A 24082-nucleotide genomic window follows, 5' to 3' on the forward strand; every position below is an offset into this window, starting at 1 on the left:
GAAGTACTCCAGTATCTTCTTGCGATCTTTATAGTTCAATATTTGCGCGATTATGGCACGGGGAGGGGCCCCCGGTCGCGGTTTCCTCATGAGAGCTCTGTGTGCACGTTCCACTGCAAATCCTTGCGAGAGTTTGCAGTGGAACGTTGTTACTTCTTGCTCTCCCTTCCGCTTCCTCTGCGTGAGACTCCAAATTAGCTACCTGTTTGAGCACGTGGATCTCCCTTACGTTGCTGGAGCTGGTGTCCGTGTTGGTCTTTACCGCACTTTCCAGATTGCTTGTCCGTTCTGCCAGACCCCCGACATCTTGTCTCAGCAGGGTGACCTCTATGCCTACCGCGTTTATTTTAGCCTCCAAGGAAGAGCGTAGGTCTGACATTGCTACCCCCCCATGAGTCTTTTAGTTCCGTTATAGCTGCTAATATGTGATGATTTCCCGTTGCCGCCGGACTCGCTGGTGTCATGCGGTTTATGGACGCCGCGGTAGCAGGAGAATGCTGTGTTTTAGCAAATGTGTCCATTGTGGCTTGCTTATTCGTATGCTTACTAGCGATCCCTCGCGCCGCCATTTTGAAGCCTGTGTCCTGCACCCCAGGTTGCCAAAGCTCCAGTGTAACAATCTTGCTACCCTGTGTCGATTTTGTGCTACCACGTCTTTCCGAAACGTGGGGTGATCGTCGTAGAGTAGCCCTTATTCCGAGGGGGGTTGTATCCTCCCACTTATTAAGGGTCTCACAGCATCCCAGAGGCCACTTTTACAATTTATATGGCCACTATGCTGTCAGGTTCTGGGTGATCTGTGCATCATTGACTATGGCTCCTGCAACTGGGGTAAATCTTCCCTGTCGTGCACATCCCCTCACAGGGACTCAGCCTCTAGCTGTCACTTCGTAGGGTCCATATGCTGATCATGCTGGTTATAGTCTCAAGCCACTGCACCCCAGGGGTGTTTATCATTTCTTTCCGTGTGGGTAATCAATGTATTATTTATTATTTCGTCCTGAACACTCACACGTGTTATTTGACTATTCGTGTGGGCAAAGCCTCTCCTAATCCGTAGTACCCAGAGGGGTGCAACAATGTTACTCCCGCCTCTGCTCCAGCCAGGTCGTATACCGGCTGGAAGCAGTGCGAGTATGTGGATTCAGGCAGGAATCATATGTCTCTAGTGTTCGGTGCCCTCGCCGTCAGCCGCAGCAGGGACACAAGCAGCGGTCCTCACCGGGCGCTCTGCAACCTCACGGAGCCCCGGAAGGCTCCCGCTGCTATGATCGTAGCCGCCTGAGAGGCTCCACAATCACTGCTTGCTTTAAGTGGATGCCCGCCGCAACCACTCGCAGCGCATCCACTTAGCGAACGATGCTTACAAAACTCTGCCTCAAATGAACGCCCGCCGCTGCAGCTCACAACCCCTTCGCTCCGCTGTCACTGCATACACCAAATTAGTATTGCTCCGGGGCTGCCGGCTCTGCAATGCGAGCGCGTCCTCACTCGCAGCCGGCAGCACCCTACAGAAACCTTGACTCGGGTCCTCACCGGCCAACTCCGGGGTCGTAGAATTCGAGTCCTTTGTTCTCCGCCATCTTGTGTCGCCGTCACCTGGAGCGGTCGCGGCAAACAATGTTACTTTAAGCTGCGAATGGGTTTCCTCTCAGCTGTTTAATATCCATGTATTGCGGAGCATACGCTCGGACGCCCCGCCTCCATTCATAGGCGCCGTTAGTTAAAGCATGTGTTTTCACGGATCCATGGGAGCAGCTCCAGAAGACGCGTCCTACTGCATGGCTAGCTGGCCATGCCCCCCTTTCCTTCATTGCTAAAACAAAGTTCAACATTTTTGGTGCCATCAATTCGCACTGGCTTCTTCTTTGTTGCAATCTGTGTCAGCCTTGTGATGTATTGGGGCCATACTGCGTACAAAGTCTCTATTTGGGATATTGCTTCTCCGCTGTACTCGATCAGCTCATCTGCCAGGCACATCACTGTGGTGCCCCTGTCAATTGCCATGGTGATTTGAGTAACATCCCAAGGAGAAATATGGTCCTTGTAGACACTGGCAGTATTTTGTGTTGCCATTGCATAATGCTGGATCTAGATCAATGCTCCTCAACTGCACACTATGTACCTGGAATGTGCCCTTTATCCCTTATAGTGCAAGATGTACCAAGCATTGTGCATCTGTAATTGGGACTGGATGTGGAACTAAAAACCTTAGGAGCCCCTGATGTGTGCGGGATGAGTGCACACATTTAACAGCTTTCTTTGATTATATTCCTTCCTGTAATGCACATATCAGGGTATTCAATGTTTCTACATTCTGGACGTCAGAAATAGTGTCAAAACCCAACACCTTATGTGAATAATACATCATTCATACTTTGCGTTTCATTCGTCTAAAAAAACTTGCAGGGGTGGCCAGCAAAAAGTGAGACATTTTGCATTTCCTTTTTTATATAGGCATGTTAGCATTTTTTTTCTTTCCCCAACTGTCCATCCCGCACACCCCTTTATATGGCCACACCATATAACAAACATCCCTTCATCCACTCAAAAAACCACAACCATTGTCATACAAAACATAGTACTTTATATAATACATAGTTCCTAGAACAAATTACTTTTGTTTTAATCTAATCCCTACATAGAGAGGTCGGTCAGCCATCTTTGCTTATTCCTGGAGAGGAGAAAAAAGGTCATAAAGAAAGAGAAAAAACTAAAGAGAAAAAAAAAAGAAAAAGAAAGCAAGAGGGTGGAGAGAGAGAGAGAGGGGGGAAGGGAGAGAGGGGGGGGGGAGGGAGAGAGGAGAGGGAGAGGAAGGGGGGAGGGGGAGAGATGCCCTTACTAAACCTTGCCTGGTCTTGGGTTCTATTAGGACAACTGAGATATGCATCCAATATCTAACTCCTTCATACGAGACGTCGAGAGGAGTACAGACCACCACCTCATATGGACCTTTAAACCTGCGGCTGATCAGGTCCCCAGATAATAATGGTCCCATTTTAATATGGGCAATGCTGTGTATGGAACCATGGTCTCACTTTCTACAGGGGCGGTCACTATTTCCCCCCCTCTACAGTGTCCCACTATCGCCTCTCTGTGCTTCCATCCCATCCCCTAGGCAATTATTTATGACCCATCACCATATAAAATGTCTCCTGTCAATTCATGAGCCGTTCATCTGAGTGGGAAAATAAAAAAAACTCCTGTAAATAGTTTGAGTTGCTAAAACAGGGGCTGTGCAAGTAGCTTAAGTCCTCAAATTGTCTAGTCATTTTGTCAGTCCATTAAAATGTACTTTTAAGTCCTCTGTCCTTCCCTGAGACTTTGTAATGGTAGCCTTGTGTAAACGGTGTAGTCTAGGATCCATGCCCTACAAAAATTACATAAATCCAAAAACTGCTACATTTCTTTCACAGTACTGGGCCAAGGGGTGGTGCAGTGCGTACTACCGCCGCCCTATCTGAATTCTTTTTTTTTCCCCCATTACAAAAATGAATTGTAGAGAGTATAGTCCCTCCTGTTGGCAATATTGTAGCTTCTTTATATCTGCCTTGTATCTTTTATGAGCCAGCAATTACAATAATGCAACAGAATCCCTCCTGTACTGATGTTCATTTTTACTACATGCCAACCAATCATCCACATACTGACTGATTTGTGCTAAGCACCTTACTTCAATGTAATCTGTACTGGGGGTCACAGCTTTCAGTAACCCAACATCATGTGGATTAACAGCCCATACTTGTGCTGGCACATATTGCATATCCTCCTTAAAAAATAAAAACATTTGAGTTACCACTGCCATCCGGGGCCACGGTACCTCCCTATACTGCACCATGATTTCACAGGGGATGCAGATTCCCAAAATAATCTCCCCATTTTTCTCACTGTCTTCAAATAACTCCTTATCCAGTATTTCCTTTAATTACACTGTTGGGTCTATACATAATTGTGTCGCCACTCGCAACCATCCTGGTCTGTTCCAATTAGGACTGCTCTTTTTCTGATACACTACTAGTCCTTGCAAATCTAATGACAATATTGTCCCTGCCACCATATTGGGTGGCACCATGGGTCGGAAAATAAAATCTCTAGGTACTTGCCAACACTTTGTCACAATTTGAGGCATTTACTAATACCTTCATACCATAACAAAACCAAAAAATATATATCTGGGACCACAGGAACCCCATGTACTACTGACTCTTGCTATTGCATTGATTATTACCATTGGTTGAGTTACATACATCCATGGAGTGGAACACACTACCCCTTGATCTGTGAATAATAGTTATATTTATTTCGCTGAGCAGACCCCTACCCAACAAGTTCACAGGGGAACTCTCAGACTATAACAAGGGCTCGTACTACCGCCCCTCCCACTTTTATATCCAGCTCCTCAGTTTATGGAACTGTAGAAATCGCCCCAGAGAATCCCAGCATGTAAAGAGTTTTTACCTGATAATTGAAAGTTGCCCACCATGATTCATAATTTGGTTGCACCTGAATCTACCATAAATATGAATTGCCCATTTCCCATTTAGGGTTTCTCTTCATGGTGTGCCGTTATCAATAGGATTGGGCATGCAAGTGCTTTCTGTGGGCTATCCTAATCAGAATATGTATTTGTCCTGGGGAATTAAAAAGGGCCGCCCCCGTCATTGTAACTCCTTGGAATGGGGCGCTTGTTCCCCCCGACATTCTGTTAAACTATTCCCTCACCCTGCGGTAGTTGTTGCCCATGTTGGCCTTGCCTATCAGCCCCATAAGGGAACTGATTTTGACCCCCTCGCCAAATTACTGTTGTCTCCTTCCTTAAGGCCCTTGGAACCCCGGCCCTGAAGGTGATGGCCCATAATTAAATCTCATCCCAGGCCTGTTCCTGCATTCCCTTGCGAAATGCCCCCATTTCTCGCAACACCAGCACTGTGATGGTCCCAATCCTCCTCCCCGAGGCCCTATCCTCCCAAAGCCTCTTGCTTCTCGAAATCCTCCTTTTCCCCTTGGTGCTCCTTCATATTGCCACTGGGGGTTCGGGTACCCCTCCCTCCCCCCACCCCATTGTCCCTGTCCTCCTTCACCCCCATAGTGCCGCAATTGTGGCATTCCCAATTTGTTGAGCATCTCCTGTCCTTTCCCCCTGAGCTGGTGCCTTCACTGGTGCTTTAATGACAACCTTATTTAGTTCCTTTTCCACTAGTTTTGCTTTGTCCATTTGCAGCTTCTGGACTGCCTCCCTGTCCCGATCCTTCATACTCTTACAATTGTGAACTATTCTACTTTGAATCTCTGCCCACCCTTTGGCTTCAATTCCAACAATTTTATCTAGTGCCTTCTGGACCTTTTTTGGAAGTCTCCTCTTTACAATAAAATAGAAAAATGGTACTCTCAACCCTCCACATTTCCTGTAACTAATGAATAAACCTAACTGGGTCCTCATCACCCATTGTGCACTGCATTAAAGAATGTAAGTCAGGGGTATCTGGGTACATCCTTCGTAGGGCATCCCATACCCTTACCTAATCAACGCTGCTCCATCATGTCTATTATCTGCAAGACTTACCCCAGCCCTTGCCCATATGTCCCCAGCCTGGTCCCAGACTATGGTGACCAGTAACCTCTTAAAGTCTCCGACTGCTAAGGCTACCCTGCAGTTTGTTTTTCAAATTCATAGACCCCTTTACTAGCTCAGTCTATAAGCTGGGGGAGAGCTTTAGTCAAATTATTTCGGTCCTTTTGATGCCATGGCACATATTGCATTATCCCTACTTCTTTATGTGTTAGACACATCTGCATATCTATTTTGTTTTCTACCCCTTGGTATTCTTCTGATCTTGTACTACCATGATTAATTCTGGTCTATCCCTCCCCACTGCCTCTTGTGACAGACTGATTTCTCGTCACCTCCTCTACTTGATCTCCTTCTTGCCCTGCCTCCTCATTATTTCTACCACCTTGATCTTCACCTCCATTATCCCTTGCTTGTTCTACTTCTTATCCCAGGACTGTCCATATACTCTGCCCATCATTTTTTCTAACACAAACATGTCTTATAGCCCCAGGGTTTAACCTGAACAAAAAAAATCTGAATTCCAATCCCCTGTTTTCTGCACCGGTACCCTTATTTCTGGCGATACTTCAGGTTCTTGTAACCTGACCAACCTTTCCTGCAATGCTCTTAGCTCATTGTCAATGTCTACTTGTGGACCCTCTGGGTACACTAATGCCACAGGCATATTAGAGCTTGTGGATGGGTTATATGGAGGTGCAAAAGCTCTCAAGTCCCCCCTCCTAGTTGCTAATCCTATTGACATTTTACCCATGGAGGCTTATAGACTGGGTTTGTATCCCCTACTGCAGGTTTAGGTGTTATAGGGTATATGCCCTTACATTGCAGCTATTTTTCACCTTCCTGATCTCCTATATCTTCAACTAATTTAATTACAGAGATCTAGGATCTACTCTTTTTTGGGACTTGTTCCCTTCAAGATGGACTTTTTTCTAGCATGTTTCTTTTATGGGAGCCCTGCTCTGGCCAGGAGCAGGACGTCCCTCCTTCCTTGGTTTCTACTATCAAGTAGATATTTATTCTGTCACAACACAGTGGCAGGGCCCTATGCATGTATTTTATTGGAGTTTCTTCCTGCATAATGTTGTGTGCGTCCCTAATGCTTCACTTAAACCCTGCTGCTATACTGCACGTGCTTCACAAATACAAATCAACCCACTTTTTCACCACCCTCTTTTACACTTTCTCCACTTTGATTTCACACATACACATCGCAACTCATCCACCCTCCTTCCTTTTTTACCACAAAAGACAGCCAGAGAAAACATAAAAAATGGACTACCATCCAAGCCCATTCCTTATACCGAGCCACTACGTAATACCACCTATTGCTTTTATCGTCATAAGAAGAATAATGCGTGGTACTGTTACTTCCCAGTCCTTATAAACTGGGGATCCATTTCCTTCCCTTCCCATTATAAAAAGTAGAAAAACAAATGTGTGACAATTTCAATACATAGCCCACCTCTTATCCAATCTACTCCTCAACACAACACCTGAAATCCAATCCATCTTATTCCCGATCACCAAAAGTCCTATTTTATACTTCATCACCAGTACTGCATCAACCAAAAGTCCTATTTCATCTATTGCATTGACTTCGTACATCACCATACCATATCTTTCACATCACCATATCATACACATACATGTTCCCATTTTGTTATCACCTGCAAGAATATACTCATGCGGGCGTTGTTCACTTGAGTTTCCCTCTGTTACGAAGTCCTCATGCCTGTCGTTCTGAAGCCACGACACGCTCCAGTGAGCAGAAAGGATTTCTACTAAAGTCACTCAGGATACATGGTTTTTTTGAGTTTGAAGTCTGATCACTACAGTTGGGCATGGCTGACCTGCCTGGGCTTCGCAAAGTACAGGGGAAGAAACTAAGTAACACGTCGCGGTCACCAATGAAAGCAAACCCCAAATTACATGGGCGCCCCGTAAATATTTTGGGGTACCCCCTCATCACCCTTAAATCACAGTAATAATGCACCCCTTTAGGGAATTAAAAGCCACGAGTCTATCTTGCAGGTGATAAGACTTTAATCTTTCCAGATCATGAGATTGGGGAAATGACAGAGGACTCTGCCATTTCAGACCAGCATTCTGTCTTCCTTCGCTGGATCCCAGGTCCTGAAGACTGATGCTGGACCTGGGGCTTAAATACTCTCGACTTGGTCTCTGGATACCAGCAGAGCTCCTCCAAAATTGTCTTTCTGGCCATACAAGAGATGCTGCAGAGTCTCCAGTGTGCATGGCCAAGTTCCGTTTGGGACAAGCTAAATAACATTATGCTGCATATGCAGGAATACTGTGTTGCTCTTGTTTAGCATAATTTACTATGTTATAAACATTCATAAATAAACACATCTTCACGCCATGCTGTCAGCACTCAATTCAAACTTATATTTGATCTGGTCCAGTAATTCCTACAAAAAACTTGTTTTCCCATATTATTCTGTCGTGCCTTGATTCTTTACTCTTCATTGGCCTGTGATTGACAGGAACAGCTGCTGAGTTACCTCATGCTCTGCCAGCCAGTCTGTAATCTATATTTAGCACAGCCTAACTTTACTGTGTGCTTTGAGCCAAGCTAACTTCCAATGTAACTGTTTTCCATATTTAAATCTATCTGTATAGTTGTTTGCACTTCTGTTTCAATCCCAACTATCTTTATTTAGTGAGCCTCCTCCCCCCTGGACTGCAGTGCTTAGAAAACAGTTAACAGAAATCTTGCCTATCTCTAAAGGGCTTGCAAAGTTTGGAAATTAAGGAAAGCACTAGGCCCCGTCCCAACAACGGCGTCAAATAGAAATGTTCAAAGTTGACGGAGAATCCTAACCCTTGCAACAGACCCATGGTCGCCATGAGAGACTCCCTTGTCCGTTCTGGCGACAGACCCTTTAGCAACCAATCGTCCAGGTAAGGGTACACATGATGGCTTTCCCTGCTGAGGAAGGCAGCCACCGGAGCCAGACACTTCGTAAATATCCTGGGAGATGACTTCAGGCTGAACGGGAGGATGCAGAACTGGTAATGAGCCTCTCCGACCGCAAAACGCAGGAACTTGCTGTCTTTTCCCTCATCGGGATGTGAAAGTGGGCGTCTTGCAGATCTAACGACCACAGGCACTCGCCCGGCTGCACCTAGCGGATGGCATCCTGAAACGTGAGGTTGCGCTGGCTCCTGTGAGCACCATGGCCTTAAACCTGCATTTTGCAGCAACAAAAAGATGCTTGCACCGTTTTGCCAGCATATATTGGGCAGGATGGAAAAAGGGGGCACACCGAAGGAGCTTGCCAGTGTGTTCTGACATATACCCAAAGGAATAAAGTGAAAAATATGTTGCCTTGCTGCAGGCCCAAAATCCCCTTTAAAAAGGAGGCTTTTACACCTTTAAAAAGAAAATGCTGCTCTAACGCTATTTCCAGCTGTTCTTCCTTATATCACAGTGATTAATAAGGCCCAGCCATGCCCAGTATATCTCATGTGCTTCAGCAAAACCAAGCATGATTTCTGAAGGACAGGCCCTGTCAAACCAGCTCTGAGAAAAATCAACAAGGAGCTTCACTTTTCCCATATGGGAAAACACGTTCATTTCTTTACAAAAGTATCAAAGCTCAGTGGTTCAAAGGAACTCCAGCTATCTGAGCCATGTCAGTTTCAATGCATCTGTGCTTCAGACAAAACTCCTGCATTCAAGAAAATAACTATAGCTACAAGACAGTGTGGGAATCTGAGGGAGATGCAAAACCAAATATAAAATGAAATGCCCGCTTTTCCCCTACACGTGTATAAATGGGTTTTGCAAACTGAAGGAGAAAAATGCCTATTTAAAAGTTAACTGTTGAATGAAGGCTTACCTTATTTAGCAATGTGAATGGGCTTTGTTGCTGGTAATAATACACACATGGGCGATTTTATTCCGCAGGCTTGTTTAATTCAGTACAATATATAAGAAAGTAAAACTTAATTATATTGGCTGGATTTTGCAAGTTTCAAAAGAAAATAGGTTTCTGCTTGAGGGGGAGGGGGATGCTACCAACAGAAGCGCCTCTCAGCAGATACTCACATCCCAGTGATAATTATTAGGTTGGAAAGGATCTAGTCTAGGCTCAACCCACGGACAATGAAACTCCCAAGACAAGGAAGTGATAAGTGGGGAAGGGGCAATAAACCTTCAATCAAGCTGTAACCCTCACTTTGCTCTGAAGGAAATGACAGTTGGTGGCAGCTGAAGAGAAAATAAATGGTCCAGTGAAACAAAGGATTGCCATTTGCTTCCAAAGACTAAACTTTAAAGACTTATCTCTGCAGTAAGACTTTGTAAAAGTTTTGCAGTTTAAAAGTGATTTTGTGGTTTATAATTTGAAACCTTGTAGAAGTTACTTACACCTTGGCAATAGAAATGGCAAAGTATTGTGGATTATAAGAAAAGTATCCATGTTGCCAATGCACATTTTTATACTTTCATCCCTTATGATAACCCACACGTGTATAAAGTTATGGAATTTTAGGCTGAATTTTTCATACTCAAAATTACCAAAAATTATTAGAAGGGTGAAAAGATGTCTCCCGGATTTCAGGATTGGATGGTTGTGCTCTACATAAAATATGTGACCCAATTATGTAATTTATTATGCCACAACTGTACACGTGTAAATTCTTTTATGAATGATTTTTGGCAAAAAGGTCTGTCGGAAGGCCTTTTACATCATAAAATGCAACCTCCTAAACTGAGTACATCCTAGGGGAGGCAGCCAACATGGATTGTCCAATCCAGTTTAGAGACGTGCTTAGCTAAGCCGGCACAGCCATATACTTCGATGTCATTGTGCATTATAAATAAGAGTCCCTAACAAGACTCTAGGCACACTCTTCCTTAAGTTCCTGATCTGCTCCATCCAGATTCCAGACCCCACCACAAGGCCAAAGCATTGCCGACCCTACTCCAGAGCCCACTGCAAATCCCAAGCAGTGCTGATCCTATTCCCAGCAAGGCCTCAATTCTGAAATCCCACTAAAATTCCCAAATGACCAACGGGGAAAGCTGTGGTATTTTTTTTGGGAAGCATCCTGAACCAGCCTGGCTTGCTTCCCTCTAACTGCATCCAGAGGTACCTGTGCCATCCAGTGACCAGAATTACCATCCAGTGACCAGACCTGCCCAGCTGTCTTTTGCCCAGCTGTCCTTTGCCAGGAACGCTGTCGTGTGGTGAACAGTACCTGTTGACGGTCCAAAATCCCAAACTAAAAGTGGACTAAGTATAATCCCTACCCCATAGGAACCCATAACCTATCTTGTCTTGCCTTTGTCCTTCTCCCACTCTCTAAGCCATCCTATCCGTATCCTGATAACTTGTTAATAACAGTTAGAAACATCTGTGCACCCTGCCCGTGACTTTCTAAAGTGCTAGCGCCATTTCCTTTCAATTTTGTCTTGTGTAATCCTAAACCTTTAGTCCTATTTCAAGTGATCAGACTGGTTTCTGCCAGGGTTGGGTGCTGAGGGGATAGGGTTGAAATGGCCAATCAACCTTGGATCTTACTGTGTCCATCTTTGGTGGTCTAGTCTGAATACTCTAGTTTCGAATAAAACTGTTCTGGGCCCAACTGATTTCCTTTCCTATTTCACTGATACATTTTACTCAAAGTGCACCTTTTTATATCTTGCATAACTCATCCAGTTTCATAGCTACAGACACATTTTCAACTCTAGAGTGTCCCTGTGATCTATATCTACCCCCCAACCCAGAGTAAGCCACCCATTTCTATTAAAAACCGTTTGGGTAATTTAAAACGGGAATTAGAAAAATGCAACTTTTACACATGTCATTTCGCTGCAACAGGTTTTAAATTTTCCATTCATTTTCAAATTATATGCTCTTAGTAATCTATTGCTTATGATTGTTAGCGTCTAGGCATTGTTGCTTTAGTGAGAAATTGTATTTACCTTAAAAACGCACATTCATTATTTGTCCATTTCAGTGGGTCATTTCATAACATTGCAAGGGGTTTAAAATCAGTTTTCCACTCTTCTTTGGTGAGGGAAGGTCGGATTTGGATTCCGTTTTCTGCCTCTTATTCCCGATTACCTGCTGTGTCTTTCTATCCATTCAGAATTCAATTATTTGTGGGTTGAGGGAACATTGCAGGGGGAAATCCTAACTTGGGTTCTATCTTTCCTAAATCAAAAGTGCTCCTATTCCCTGGTGTTTTGTATAGGTTCCACTAGAAGGTTAAACCAAGTGCATTGCTTACATCCTCATTGTAATTATCACCTCATTGGTGATTGCTGCCTATATTAAAAACGGTATTTCTTTTGAATTTTAAAATAAATAAATATTGCAAATTTTCCAACCAGCCTGGTTCATGGTCCATAGTGACCCGGGTTATTTGAAAAGGGGGGGTGATACGAGTTGTGTACCATCTCAAACTGAATCTGTATAATATAAAGAGATAAGCATTTCAATCGAGTGCTGCATACTAGGCTGGAATCAAGGTGTGCGTTGCCCGATTGAAATCCTTAACACCACCTCCTGCCGCAAGACTGGAAGATGCTGTTGTGCCACATACAAGGGCTGAATATGGACCGGAGGACACAAACTCAAGTGGCCAAGACGTATTGTATCCAGCACCCAGCGATCTGAAGTTATAAATCTCCACTCGTCGACGTGGTGCGCCACCCTGCCCCCCCCTCCCCCCAACAGATTGCCCACATGGCAGTCATTGGTGAGACTTTGACTGCCTCTCTTAAGCAGCCAAGACTTGAACCTTTCTTGCACTGAGTTTGAAAGTCTCTGCTATTCTGCGCTGACTGGACCAAGCGCCTGTAGCCTTGAGACGAGTAGCTGGAGCGCCCGTAATTTCGATCCAGGGAGGCAAACAGGGCATTACCAAGGGCTCCACGAAAAGCCTGAAGGGAGCGAATGGACAGGCCACTCTGCAGGGAACCTAAAGACTTTGCTGTCTGTGTCCTCTTTCATCCCCTTCAGGGCCACATCTATCTTCTCCCCGAACAAGTGTTCACCCTCACAGGGCATATCAATGACCTTATACTGGACTTCTGGGCGAAAATCCACACACTTCAGCCAGGCCTGCCGTCGGAGCACCACACAATTATTGATCTGCTTAAACCAGGACTCTGCCAGGTCCACTGCAATATTGATGCTGTGGATGGGTGCCTCCACCCCCCCTCCACCCAATCGAAGCAACAGTACTGCCGCCTTGCGGTGTTGCTCCGGGAGATTACCAAGAACCGGGGTCAGCCTGTGCCACATCTCCCCATCATACCTGGCCAAAATAGCCAAGGAATTTGCAGCTTTTACTGTGGTAGTCCCCACCGTCAGGACCTTCTTCTCAAACGCATCCTTTTTTCTGGCCTCACTGTCGGGAGGTGTAACACATTTGTGTTGGCTTCAGGCCTTCGGCTAGCCGCCAAAATTACCGTCTTGGGCGCGGGCTGCGAGCCGAGACATCTGGGGGTGGGCTCCGGAGCCTTGAATTTCTTTTCCAGACGTCCCTTTACCGCAGGTTCAGAAAATGGGTGGCGCATCATGCGCAAGCCCTCCTGCCATACGTGGTTGAGAATCGGAACAGAGATGACCGCCTACCGTTGCTTACCCATATGGTCGAAGAGAAAGCAGTGCTTCCGTTCTTCCTCAGGAGCCAGGCCAAACTCTGGACACGCTTTTGCCATCATGGCGTGGAACGCCTCAACATCATCCAGCAGAGATGGTTGCGCCGGGCTACTGGGATGTTCCACCTCAGGATCCGGATCCCAGGCATCATCCCTTGTTGGCGACGAAGACACGGTGGACAGGGTATCATGCGGAGCACTCTCCGGATCCGAATCAGGTAACTCCCCTGCTTCATGAGGACTTCGAGGACGGTCCAACCCCACCAGCAATGGCAACCACACTGGTGGCGACTTCCTGGGGTCCTCACCAGGCACACTTCCACCGAATCAGTCGGCTCCGGGGGTTGGAAGCCTCGCATCCAGTTGCCCCAACAAAGACTGCAGCGAATTCAACACCTGCAAGGATAGCAGGGACTGAGGATTCACCAGCGGGTAAAAGGGTGGCCCAGCCCCCACCCAACTCGTCGACTGGCGTGCACCGTGACCTAGAGCCGACGGATTGAAAAGCATCTCTTGTTCCTCCTCCATTCCAGAGGAAGCAGAATAGGCAGGCGGTTCCTGTTGCAGAATGTCCACAGGCAGCATGGGTCCAAAGCCAGCAGACTGCCACGGTCCCCCCGTCAGCAACAAGCCATCCGGATCCATCTGCGTCGATGACAACAGCGGACCCCTGTCAGTCACAGTTTTGGAAGGAGCCGAGGACGATACTGTCGATGACGGAAAAGCAGATGGTACCGCCACCATCGACGAGGGAACATCCGTCAACGCCACTCTCTTCGTCGGAACCGCGCCATCCACGGTCTTAGCCTTCACCGGTGACAGATTCTTTGGAAGAAGTGCTTCGAAGAGTCCCGGCTGGTCGAGGACCGATTATGATCTTTAGACGAGTGCTTCGAAGAAGACTCCTTTGGCTTTGCCTGTCCATTGTCCGACACCTTCGACTTTGCGTACCTACCACTGGACCCCTTGGTCTTGTCAGGCCGATCCGACTTGGACAGAGTTACCCGCCCCTTTCGAATGATGCGACGTGGACATAGAGGACTTGCTACCTTCTCCCCACCTACAACCTAGGCAACTGCGTCCGTTGCTTCTTAGCAGGGGCTGCCGCTGACGCCACCAGTCGGTGCTTAGAGGCCTTCTCCGAAGCCTGGCTCCCCCGGGCCGAACCCCCTTCCAATGCTGGGTAAGTGCCCTCGCTTAGCCAACAGATGAGCCAACGGTTACGGTCTTTCAAAGTTTTATGCGAAACCCCCCGACATATCTCGCAGGTCTCTGCCGAATGATGGGGGTATAGCCAGTAGAGACAGTCCATATGGCCATCCCCTTTAAGGCCACCTTTAGGCCCAGTTAGCACAAGGCGTAAACCGCTATTTTTATTTTTTCTGGGACACAGATAACATACTGGCTGGATACAAAAGCACGTGCAAAACACAAAAACACAAGGTGATCCCAACAGTTTGGAGACGGTTGAATTCTGAAGAGAAGTCGCAGGGGCGGGGCTATTTATATCGGATGTCCTCTTGGTGTAGCCTAAAGCAAGTCGATAGGACACTAAACAGTCAACCTTGTACATAGGGAAAACACCAAGTTAAAGTTACCGAGGTTTCCCAGCCTGACGATTAGAAATATTCACAGCATGTGAATCCATGAAAGATCCAATGCTGGAGAATGCACCTTCTCAAGACATCTCTAGGTGTAAATTCATACTGTTTCAGTCCTAACAAAGAAGATCATCTCCACTAAACAGTAAACACCAGCTCTATCTTGACACTTCTCATTTGCTGAAGACTTTTTTACACTGCCCCAAATAAAGCACTCATTTTATATGTCTGACAAATATTTGATTAACAGAATTGATGTGAACTTCATATTTATGTTAAAAAGAAAAAGCAGCATACCTCAAGAGGTAAGTATGTATGCTTCTGCTCTTGTCCAACTTGTAAACATGGAAGATGAGGGTAACGTAGGACAAGTTTGTGCCTGTCCTTAAAGTACTGTGCTACAGTGCATTCAACTGTCTGTCCACTCTCTTGCTGAAGTGGGAAGCTGAAAGAAACCACAAAAAGGTTATTCTCACAATTTCATAAAAACATGTATTGCAAATAAAGTTGGACTTGGCTTTGCCATTACTTATTTCAAAGACGTTTTGACTTTTAGCTGAGAGTTTTGAAACGGCAAACTAAATGAAAAACAGGAGCCATCTGAGCTGGGGGTTAACAGACATTCATGACAGAACCAGACAGAATTGTGAATGATAGCAATACCACATTTAGTTAGAATGGTGAACACCAACGTACGTCGCATCTAGATAAGAATTCGAAGTTTAACAATCCCACACTCAGATAGAATTGTGAATGTTGGCCTCCGTCACATCGAGAGAGGAGGAACAAGTTACTTACCTGTAACTGTTGTTCTCCAGCATGGGTCTGGCATGGATTCACATGCTCATGAATATTCCCTCTCAGGCTGGGAATCCTCAGCAAAGAAAAATAAAAAATCAGTTTCGTTTCTGAACTGTCTTTCTACTAGTAACAAATCCCTGGTCTCTGGGTCATACTGCCCCCAGCCAATGACTGCCCTCTACCCAAGCTCCTCCTCTGGCAGCCATTTTCAGATTTGGTAGCACATAAAGTGGCAGTAGGACCAAGAGAAGAGCCGCAGAGGGGTAGCAGGCAGGGTTCGCATGCGAATCCATGCGAGACCCATGCTGGAGAAGAACAGTTACAGGTAATTAACTTGTTCCTTCTCCAGCATGGGGTCTGGCACGGATTCACATGTTCAATATAAGAATACATAGCAGTACAAACATGCACAACCACGGGAGGTGGCAAGGCTCAACATTATGCATTTCTTCAACTCAACATTAAGCAACTCTTACCTCCTCACCAGGCCCACCTTCAGGCGAACAGGTTGCGCAGCAGCCTGGTTGACCCTGGACTCCTCCCTGGAATCTCAGTAGATGCAGTAGAATCTCGTGAAGGTGTGTGTCGACCTCCACGTAGCAGCCCTGCAGATGTCCGGCAGGGGTGCACCAGACAAGAATGCCGTGGTAGCAGCAATCGCCCCGGTCGAATGGGCTCTCGGACGTCCGGGCAACGGTCGGTTTGCCAACCGGTGACAGTGAATGATGCAGCTGGAGAGCCATCTGGAAATTGAAGCCTTCGAGAGGCCCTTCCCTTGGTTCACAGGTCCAAAGTTCGCAAGCAGTTGTGATGTCTTCGGAAGGCTCTTCGTGCAGTCCACGTAGAACTTCAGTGCTCTAGCTACATCCAGCGAGGGCAGAGTCCTCTCAGCCGGCGACGAAGGCGGTGAGAAGAAAACAGGTAACACCAAGGGCTCGTTGAGATGGAATTCCGACGGGACCTTGGGCATGAAGGAAGGGTGTGTCCTCAGCACCACCCTCGTCTCGTGGAAAGTCAGGTATGGAGGTTTACAGGAGAGGGCCTGGATCTCTCCCACTCGTCGTGCGGAGGTGATGGCCACAAGAAACGCGGTCTTCCACGACAGGAATTTCAATGGTGCCGTATGCAGCAGCTCGAATGGTGGCCCCATCAGCCTGGTCAGCACCACGTTGAGCTCCCACGCCGGGGCCGGACCGGAGCCTTCACCGGCGGGAATGATCGGAACAGTCCTTTCATGAACTCCTTCACTAGGCGATGAGACCATAGCGACAAGTGTCCCGGAGTTCTGGTGTAGCGGGAGATAGCCGCTAGATGGATCTTGGAGGCACGTGCCAGCCCCGCCTTGGCCATCGACAGCAAGTATGGCAGCACTTGAGGGGCCGTAATCCGCAGAGGGTTATCTTCTGTGCACGGCACCAGACAGAGAACCTCTTCCATTTGTGTCCATAGCACTTGAGAGTCGAGGACACACTGGCCTTTGCAAGTACCTCCTTGCAGTCCACCGGGATATCGTACCCTCTGAACTCTAGTGCTGCAGGAGCCAGGCCTTTAGGTTCAGCGACCCCGGTTCGTGGTGGAGGATGGCACCTCCTTCTCTGGTGAGAAGATCCGCGTCAGTCGGCAGTTTGAGTGGGGGGGGGGGGAGGACGCTGACATGTCCAGAAACCAAATCTGCCTTGGCCACGCTGGTGCGGCGAGCATCAACCTGCACCAGGACCGTTTGAGTTGACTAACGAGTCGCAGCAGCAATGGCAACGGCAGGAACGCATACAGGAATAGGCCGTCCCAGGGGAATGAGAAGGCATCGCCCATGCCCCCCGGCTGGGGAAACCTTCTGGCGAACCTCCGGCACTTGGCATTTGTCGCAAATAGGTCGATCTGGGGAGTGCCTCCTTCGTCGAAATAGGAAATCCTGCTGCAGTTCCCACTCGTGGCACAAGCACAGCTCCCTGCTGAGTGAGTCGGCTATGGTGTTCTTTATTCCTGCCAGATGGAAGGGCACCAGAAACATCCCTTGGGCGATGGCCCAAAGCCACAGATCCTGCGCTTCCTTGGATAGGGCTGGGGATCTGGTGCCCCCGTGCTTCCGGATGTATAACATTGTGGTGGTGTTGTCAGTGAAGATCCTTATCACCTTGCCCTTGAGGGACGGAAGGAACGACCTGAGGGCCCAGAACACAGCTTAGAGCTACAGGACATTGATGTGCAGGGACCTCTCCTCCGGGAGCCAAAGACCTCTTGTGTGGAGATCTCCGGTGTGCGCTACCCATCCCTCCAGGGAAGCGTCCGTCGTCACCATTTACTGGTGTGCCGGGGTCTGGAAGTCCATGCCCGCCGCCAGATGTGCGCAGGTGCCCCACCACCAGATAGCTTGGCGGAAAGTCTTGTTGAGTGAGATCCTGTCCTAGAAACTGCCCGCCGCTTGCATCCAACGGGCGTCGAGGAACTCCTGCAGTGGTCATATTCGCAGCCTGCATAGGCGCACGAGATAGATGCACGACGACATCATGCCGAGTAAGGACTTGATGGACCTCACCCTGGCCACCTCCATGGTCGACAGCCGTTGCACCTTACCCAGGATGGCCTTCGTCATTTCCTCTGACGGGGAGGCCAATCACTTCACTGTGTCGAGTCTGGGTCCCAGGAAGAGGGCGACTTGTGACGGTACCAAGTGGGATTTTGCTAAGTTGATCGAGAATCCCAGATCCATGAGCAGTTGGATGGTCTTTGCTTTGTGATTGACAGTGAGTTCCTTTGACTTTGCCCGGATGAGCCAGTCGTCCGGGTAGGGGTAGACGTAAATCCCCTGCAGGCGCAGCCGCGCCGCAACTGGTGCCAGGCACTTGGTGAATACCATGGGCGCCGACTTCAGTCTGAAAGGAAGGGCTTTGAACTGGTAGGGCCGCCCCTGGACGATGAATCGTAGGAATTTGCGATGTCCCTTTAGAATGGGGACGTGGAAGTAGGCATCCTCCAAGTCGAGCGACAATAGGAAATCGCCTCCCTCCAGCTGTCCCACCACGTGTTGGAGGGTGACCAGCCAGAATTTGTGAGACTTGATGTACTTGTTTAGACGAAGGTGGTCCAGGATGGGTCGCCAACCACCGGCCTTCTTCCGGACGAGGAAGTACCGCAAGTACACTTCGGAGCCCCAGAGCCTTTTTGGGACGAGTTCTGTGGCTCCCTTCCTTAACATCGCTCGTACCTCCAGAAGAGGTTGTGGGATGTGGTTTTTCTTCCTGGCTACGAGTGGTATACAGGGACACCACCTCTGAAATTCCAGGGTGCGCCTGCGAGCCAGGTCATCTAGCACCCAACGGAAGGTGGAGATGGACTCCCACACGCTGAGGAATTTCACGAGGCGGCCTCCCACCGGGGTGCTTGGGTGGGGGGCCCCCCTCGACGCCACGGCCGATTCAGTCCTGCTTGGCCGCAGGCTTGGCCTCCTTGGCGATGTGAGATCCTCCTGTCTTGCCGCGTCCTCTGTAGGCTTCATGCGATGAGGAGCGGGCCGCTTGGCGATACGAGGAACCGCCAACGTATCCTTTGGGAGGCACCGTGCTTGCCTCTGCAGTTCTGAAAGGACTGCCGTCGTTATTTAAGAACACCCAAGGACCGAGCCGTCTCGGTCTCTACCTTGATGGCCTGCAGTGACTTGTACACCGTCTTGCCGAACAGGTTGTTCCCGTCAAAGGGCATGTCCAGAACCCTGGTCTGCACGACCTGGCGGAAGTTGGTTGCCTTGAGCCAGCCGCGCCAACGCTGGCAAACGCTGATGCCAATTTGGCGAAAGCCAGTGTCCGTGATGTCCGTGGCCACCGTAATGGTGTGGTCCAAAGCCAACTCGCCTTCCTGTAGGATTTCCAGGGCCTCAGCTCTCTTGTCGCCCGGGAGGAAGTCCAGCAGGGGAGCGATCTTAAACCACAGCTCCCTGTCGTAGCGTGCCACAATCGCGAGGGCTTTGGTCGCTTTAATAGTCGTTGGTAAAGCACCGCTCACGCTCCGCGAACGGTGTTAACCGGCAGAAGCTGCCAACAGCACATCACTGCTCTCTTGCACTGTTCCTGCTCGCTCCCACTAACTTCACCCCTCCACCCCCCTTTTTCCTTTTCAGATCCGTCAGAGGTAAATCCGGTGGTGCTAGTGCGCGGTAAAAATATATATTAACATGTATGTGTCCCATGTTAAACTAGGGGGCCATTTTTAAAGATTCTGCATAACTTTAATTCTGATCAGAACCCAATTTATTTATGCAGTGTGGTTTATTTCTTTTTACTGTGCCATTTGGACCATTAGAATAAAAAATGAAAGGAAGCAAAGTTACTTACCTGTAACAATTGATATTTAATAAAACCGGTGAAAAGATAATTTAGATCCAATCAGATTATCCACTTTTAAGAAAATGAGGCCACCCTTGGGAATTTTGTGCTGGCTTTTCCCTCAGCCAGGCTAAAAACACAACCCAACAGTGTGCGGATGTGTTTTTATTTGCTCTGAGTCCTTAATAATTCCTAAGGTGGGGTACCTCAAAGGACCTCTTCTCTGCTAGCCACATGTCACGACTGGTGGTTATTTGTCTGTGCAATATTGTCCCACAGGAAGAAATCCATTCTATCTGCTGCATATTGGGGAAGTTGACTTGGTTTACTTCGATAACCTTACGGTATCACATAATTATCCCTTATGAACACGTGCGTGTGAGGGACCAAGTGACCATCTTTGGCCACTGGATGCCTGTATTTTAGTACTTAGTGCTGTAGCCAGCCTAAAACCAGTTCTGGTTGATGCCCTTCTGGAATAGAATGGATTAATGTATGTGTAACTCCATGAATTTAATAGATTAATCCCTTTCGGTGAGAGACTCTTCAAGAATGCCTTGGCGTGTTTGGAGGTATGGCCTGTCATTGGCCGACCACGCCTGTTTGAACGATTGTTGGTGTTTGTGAATGGGTGGTGTTCAATCTCTGCTTGCTGAGGGGAATAAAAACATACCCACGGTCTGCTGCTGGAACTTTACGTACATGCCTAGAGTTCAAGGTACAAGCATCCTTTGACGCTCAGAAGAATCTGACAACAATGCGTGCCTGTTCAGAAGAACAGAAAGAACAGACTATTGTCCTTCTCGTGGGACAACTGGATCACAGCTCTTTCTCCAAATACTTGTTCCCCTGAAGCACCTGGCATGCCTGTCTCACTAAATTGAGAAGCCCATTGCAGTCAAAACTCACTCTCCATTCCGAATGTTCAAATGTTACGATGCATTTTTATAATCTGGCCTGGTGGACAGATTTTAGGAGTCCACCTTAGTTGTAGTGAACATGGAACTCAGTTTAGGCAACACCCAATCAAGGTAGTGTTAAGAAAGATTTCACTTTGTAGCACCTTTGCTCCATTTTTGTGGACCCCCAAACGTTTTGCTTCTATGTTTTAATCCGACCTGAAATTTTTACAGTGTAGTTAAACGTTCAGCTTCCAAACACTGGCTTTTGCTCATTTGTCATGGGGAAACTAACATGTCCTTCATACTGTCAGTACTGAGAAGACATGCATTACTTACTGTTCTCATTTCTGGTGCTTGTATCTGCTTAGATTAACATCCTGTCCATATACTCCGCCACCTAGTCGTAATCGCAGAGTATTGCATTTTTTTTTTTAAAGATCAAATAGGGACGTCGACATGGGCGTTGCTTTAACACTATCCATGATGTGTAGTGTACCCAAATGCCTGCATGCGTCGAGGTTCCTCACGTTTTTGTTCTGCCATGAGGGGGCCTGATGGAATCCTTGAGTATGAGATGTGCATATTCCTTCAACTCCAAGATGGGAGAAGGGTAGGTGCATGTGAATCCAAGCAGATACAAGCACCAGAAATAGGATTACGGTGAGTAATATAGGTCTTCTTAGGTTTGTAAATCTTAGAATCACATGCTGCGTTAGGCACGTTCTTCTAAATTGCAAATGGGGTTAGAATTCTTAAGACCTATCTCTCTTGGTATTCGGGACCCCCCCAACCCTTAATATGGGTCTGTACTACACAAGTTGGTACTGAGCAGCCAGGCCTATATTAGGATACAGTAATGTGAGCTGTAGAGCAGTACAAGGAAATCAGTTCATACAAGGATTCAGGAAAACACTTACTCACTTACATTAAAATTGTTTTGTTTATATAGACACAAGGCACACAAGCAAATCTAAAATGCAACTAACAATAACATTGAATTGAAAAATGTAATCCGATTATAAAAGTAACAGTATTGCAAGTGAGTTACTTTACAAATACTTTTTGTTATCCAGCACAAAGTGACTTCATTTGAGGTCAAGCAGTATTTATATGTGTCACCTTTGGAAAACTCAGTTTAGGCCAGAAGTGATAGTTAGACAGAACGCAGCTAGCAACTGGTAAGTAACAGTTGAGATTTTCATAACAACAATAATTCTTCCTGACCTGTGTCAACTCCAGAAGCTTTTGAATTCACTGGTGGATTATTTTTCCTTACACCTCAGCAAGTGGGAACCTTTTTCAACACTCACAGAATAGTTTACTCTTTTTATGGTTGTCATTTCTAAGACTCTCCATAGTGACTTTTAAAAGTTATCCCCTTTGACAAGTTTTGCCAATAAGTGCCTGTTTTTGCTGCATTGCCCTAGGGACTCCCCTTGAATCCCTTTTACATTTAATTGAGACCAGCAACCACCGCTTATGTGGAGTGCTGGGAGATACATTTAAAATGAGAAAGTGGATACTCTGTAACAATTATGTTACAAGGACAAATTTACCTTTAATGGCTGGTGGCAGTGATACTTTTAATAAATTTAGTGCACCTTTACCGCGCGCTATGTGCTCATTTGACCAAAAAAGGCCCTGGTCTTTTTTTGCCATTTTAGTGTTCCTTGTCCTTTCTTGTTCCTTCCCTTGACCGCCAGCGTGGGAAATTCCCTTGATTTTTATCTTTGGTGGTAGTCCTGTGGACTCCCCACCCAGGCTCCAGTGTGTCAGTGAAGGCAGAAAGCGAGGGAGGAGTCCAAAACTCTGCAGCCCTTCGTCTTCCAGCCCCACCCCCCACCAAGTTTGAATGTTGCAAGACTGTTTGATTGGCTGGGGTCCTGCATAACAGTCAAATCCAGGAAGCTGAAGAGTTAGTTGGCCATTGGAACCAAATCCGAGGAGAATGATTAAGGAAAAGCGGCTAAAACGATTTCCAGCAAACAGAGAGCCTGCTGTGTAACTGGAGCCTGCTGTAGCCCTTCCTTCCAATCAACCTGGGGATCCTGAAACAGATGACCCTGACCCAGACCCTGGTCAGACCCTCTAGAGTCAAGACGAACTGTATTTTGAGCCAATCCCATGCTGTGCTGAGACCTTGCGAGGCTGAAATACCCCAATACCCTTGGATCTTGAGCAAATGTGCAGTGCATGGTCTACCATATCCTGCAGAAACTTCATCCTGCTAGATCTCCAGAGACACAAGTGAAGCCTGAAAAGTCCCCTCACCAGAGTGCTGGACCTTAGTAACAACAAGAATCCGACTGGCGATATTCCCTCTTCTGTGCTCCAGAAAATGCACCGAATCCACAGAGCCACAGAGCCACATCCAGCCACGAGGAAAACCTTGCCTAGATCCTTAACCGTTGATCCCTGCTGCAAAATCCCTTCCAAGGTCCTGTTTTCAGTCACCATGACAAGAAATCCACCAACCGGGTTTTTGGCTGTAGATACGGAAGTCCTCCTAATGCAAAATCTTTTGTGCAGAGGTACTGTGCTGTCCTGGATATGTACTTAAGTCTCTTGTGATTAATGTGTAGTTTTGGGGTGTTATCTGTGCTAATTCCCTCTACTTTAGAGACCCCAGCAACTTTGCTGGATTTTGAGGATTGGATTCTTTTTAACCTGGAGAGGGAGACCCTTTTTCCCCACTCCCTCATGTATTTTAATGCGATTTCTGAGCTTTGTATCGCTTTTGGTTATGGAGCCTAACAAACTCCATAGGCATCATCTTTTACATTGTGTCACACAGCACCTTCGGTGCAGTGGCACAGGAAAGTCTTTCAGAGTTCCTAAAGGTTTAAATCCCTTCTCTGGGATGAACTACTCTTTCCCAGAGCAGTAAAGTGAAATTGACTTTAATTAAATTTTTAACTTTCTAGACCCAGCGCACACACTATCTTACAATAGGGTGCTGGAGGGGTTACCTAGAATCCCCTTTTTGTCTAGCTTCTCATGTAACATTTTTATGTTACACTTCTCTCACTGAATGACTGGCGGCAGTGGTTTCGTTTTAACTACCGTGGTGTGCATTTACCACGGGCTGCGTTCGCAGCTGCAGTAAAGCACCCAAGGGTGCCATTTTTGTCGAAATGGCCATGGTCATCTTTTTTCGCCATTTCTTTGTGGAAAGATCCTTCTTGAGATTTACTCTGCGCACCAAACCAGGTTTGTCCCATTATTCGCTTTGCCTTTGTTGGGATTCA

The 24082-nt window shown here is 47.1% G+C and overlaps 1 protein-coding gene across 3 annotated transcripts in view; it reads right to left on the minus strand.

Annotated features, from left to right (window-relative positions):
• AGO2 (argonaute RISC catalytic component 2) overlaps positions 1 to 24082 on the minus strand; it is a 1138923-nt gene that overhangs the window by 614201 nt on the left and 500640 nt on the right. For all 3 annotated transcript variants that reach the window (XM_069621684.1, XM_069621685.1, XM_069621683.1), the window contains exon 8: positions 15110 to 15257. In XM_069621684.1, the coding sequence (XP_069477785.1) occupies positions 15110 to 15257 (148 nt within the window). The remainder of the gene's footprint in view (positions 1 to 15109; positions 15258 to 24082) is intronic.

Source organism: Ambystoma mexicanum, chromosome 5q, assembly GCF_040938575.1.
Source record: "Ambystoma mexicanum isolate Mex_15411 chromosome 5q, UKY_AmexF1_1, whole genome shotgun sequence".
Taxonomy (NCBI): domain Eukaryota; kingdom Metazoa; phylum Chordata; class Amphibia; order Caudata; family Ambystomatidae; genus Ambystoma; species Ambystoma mexicanum.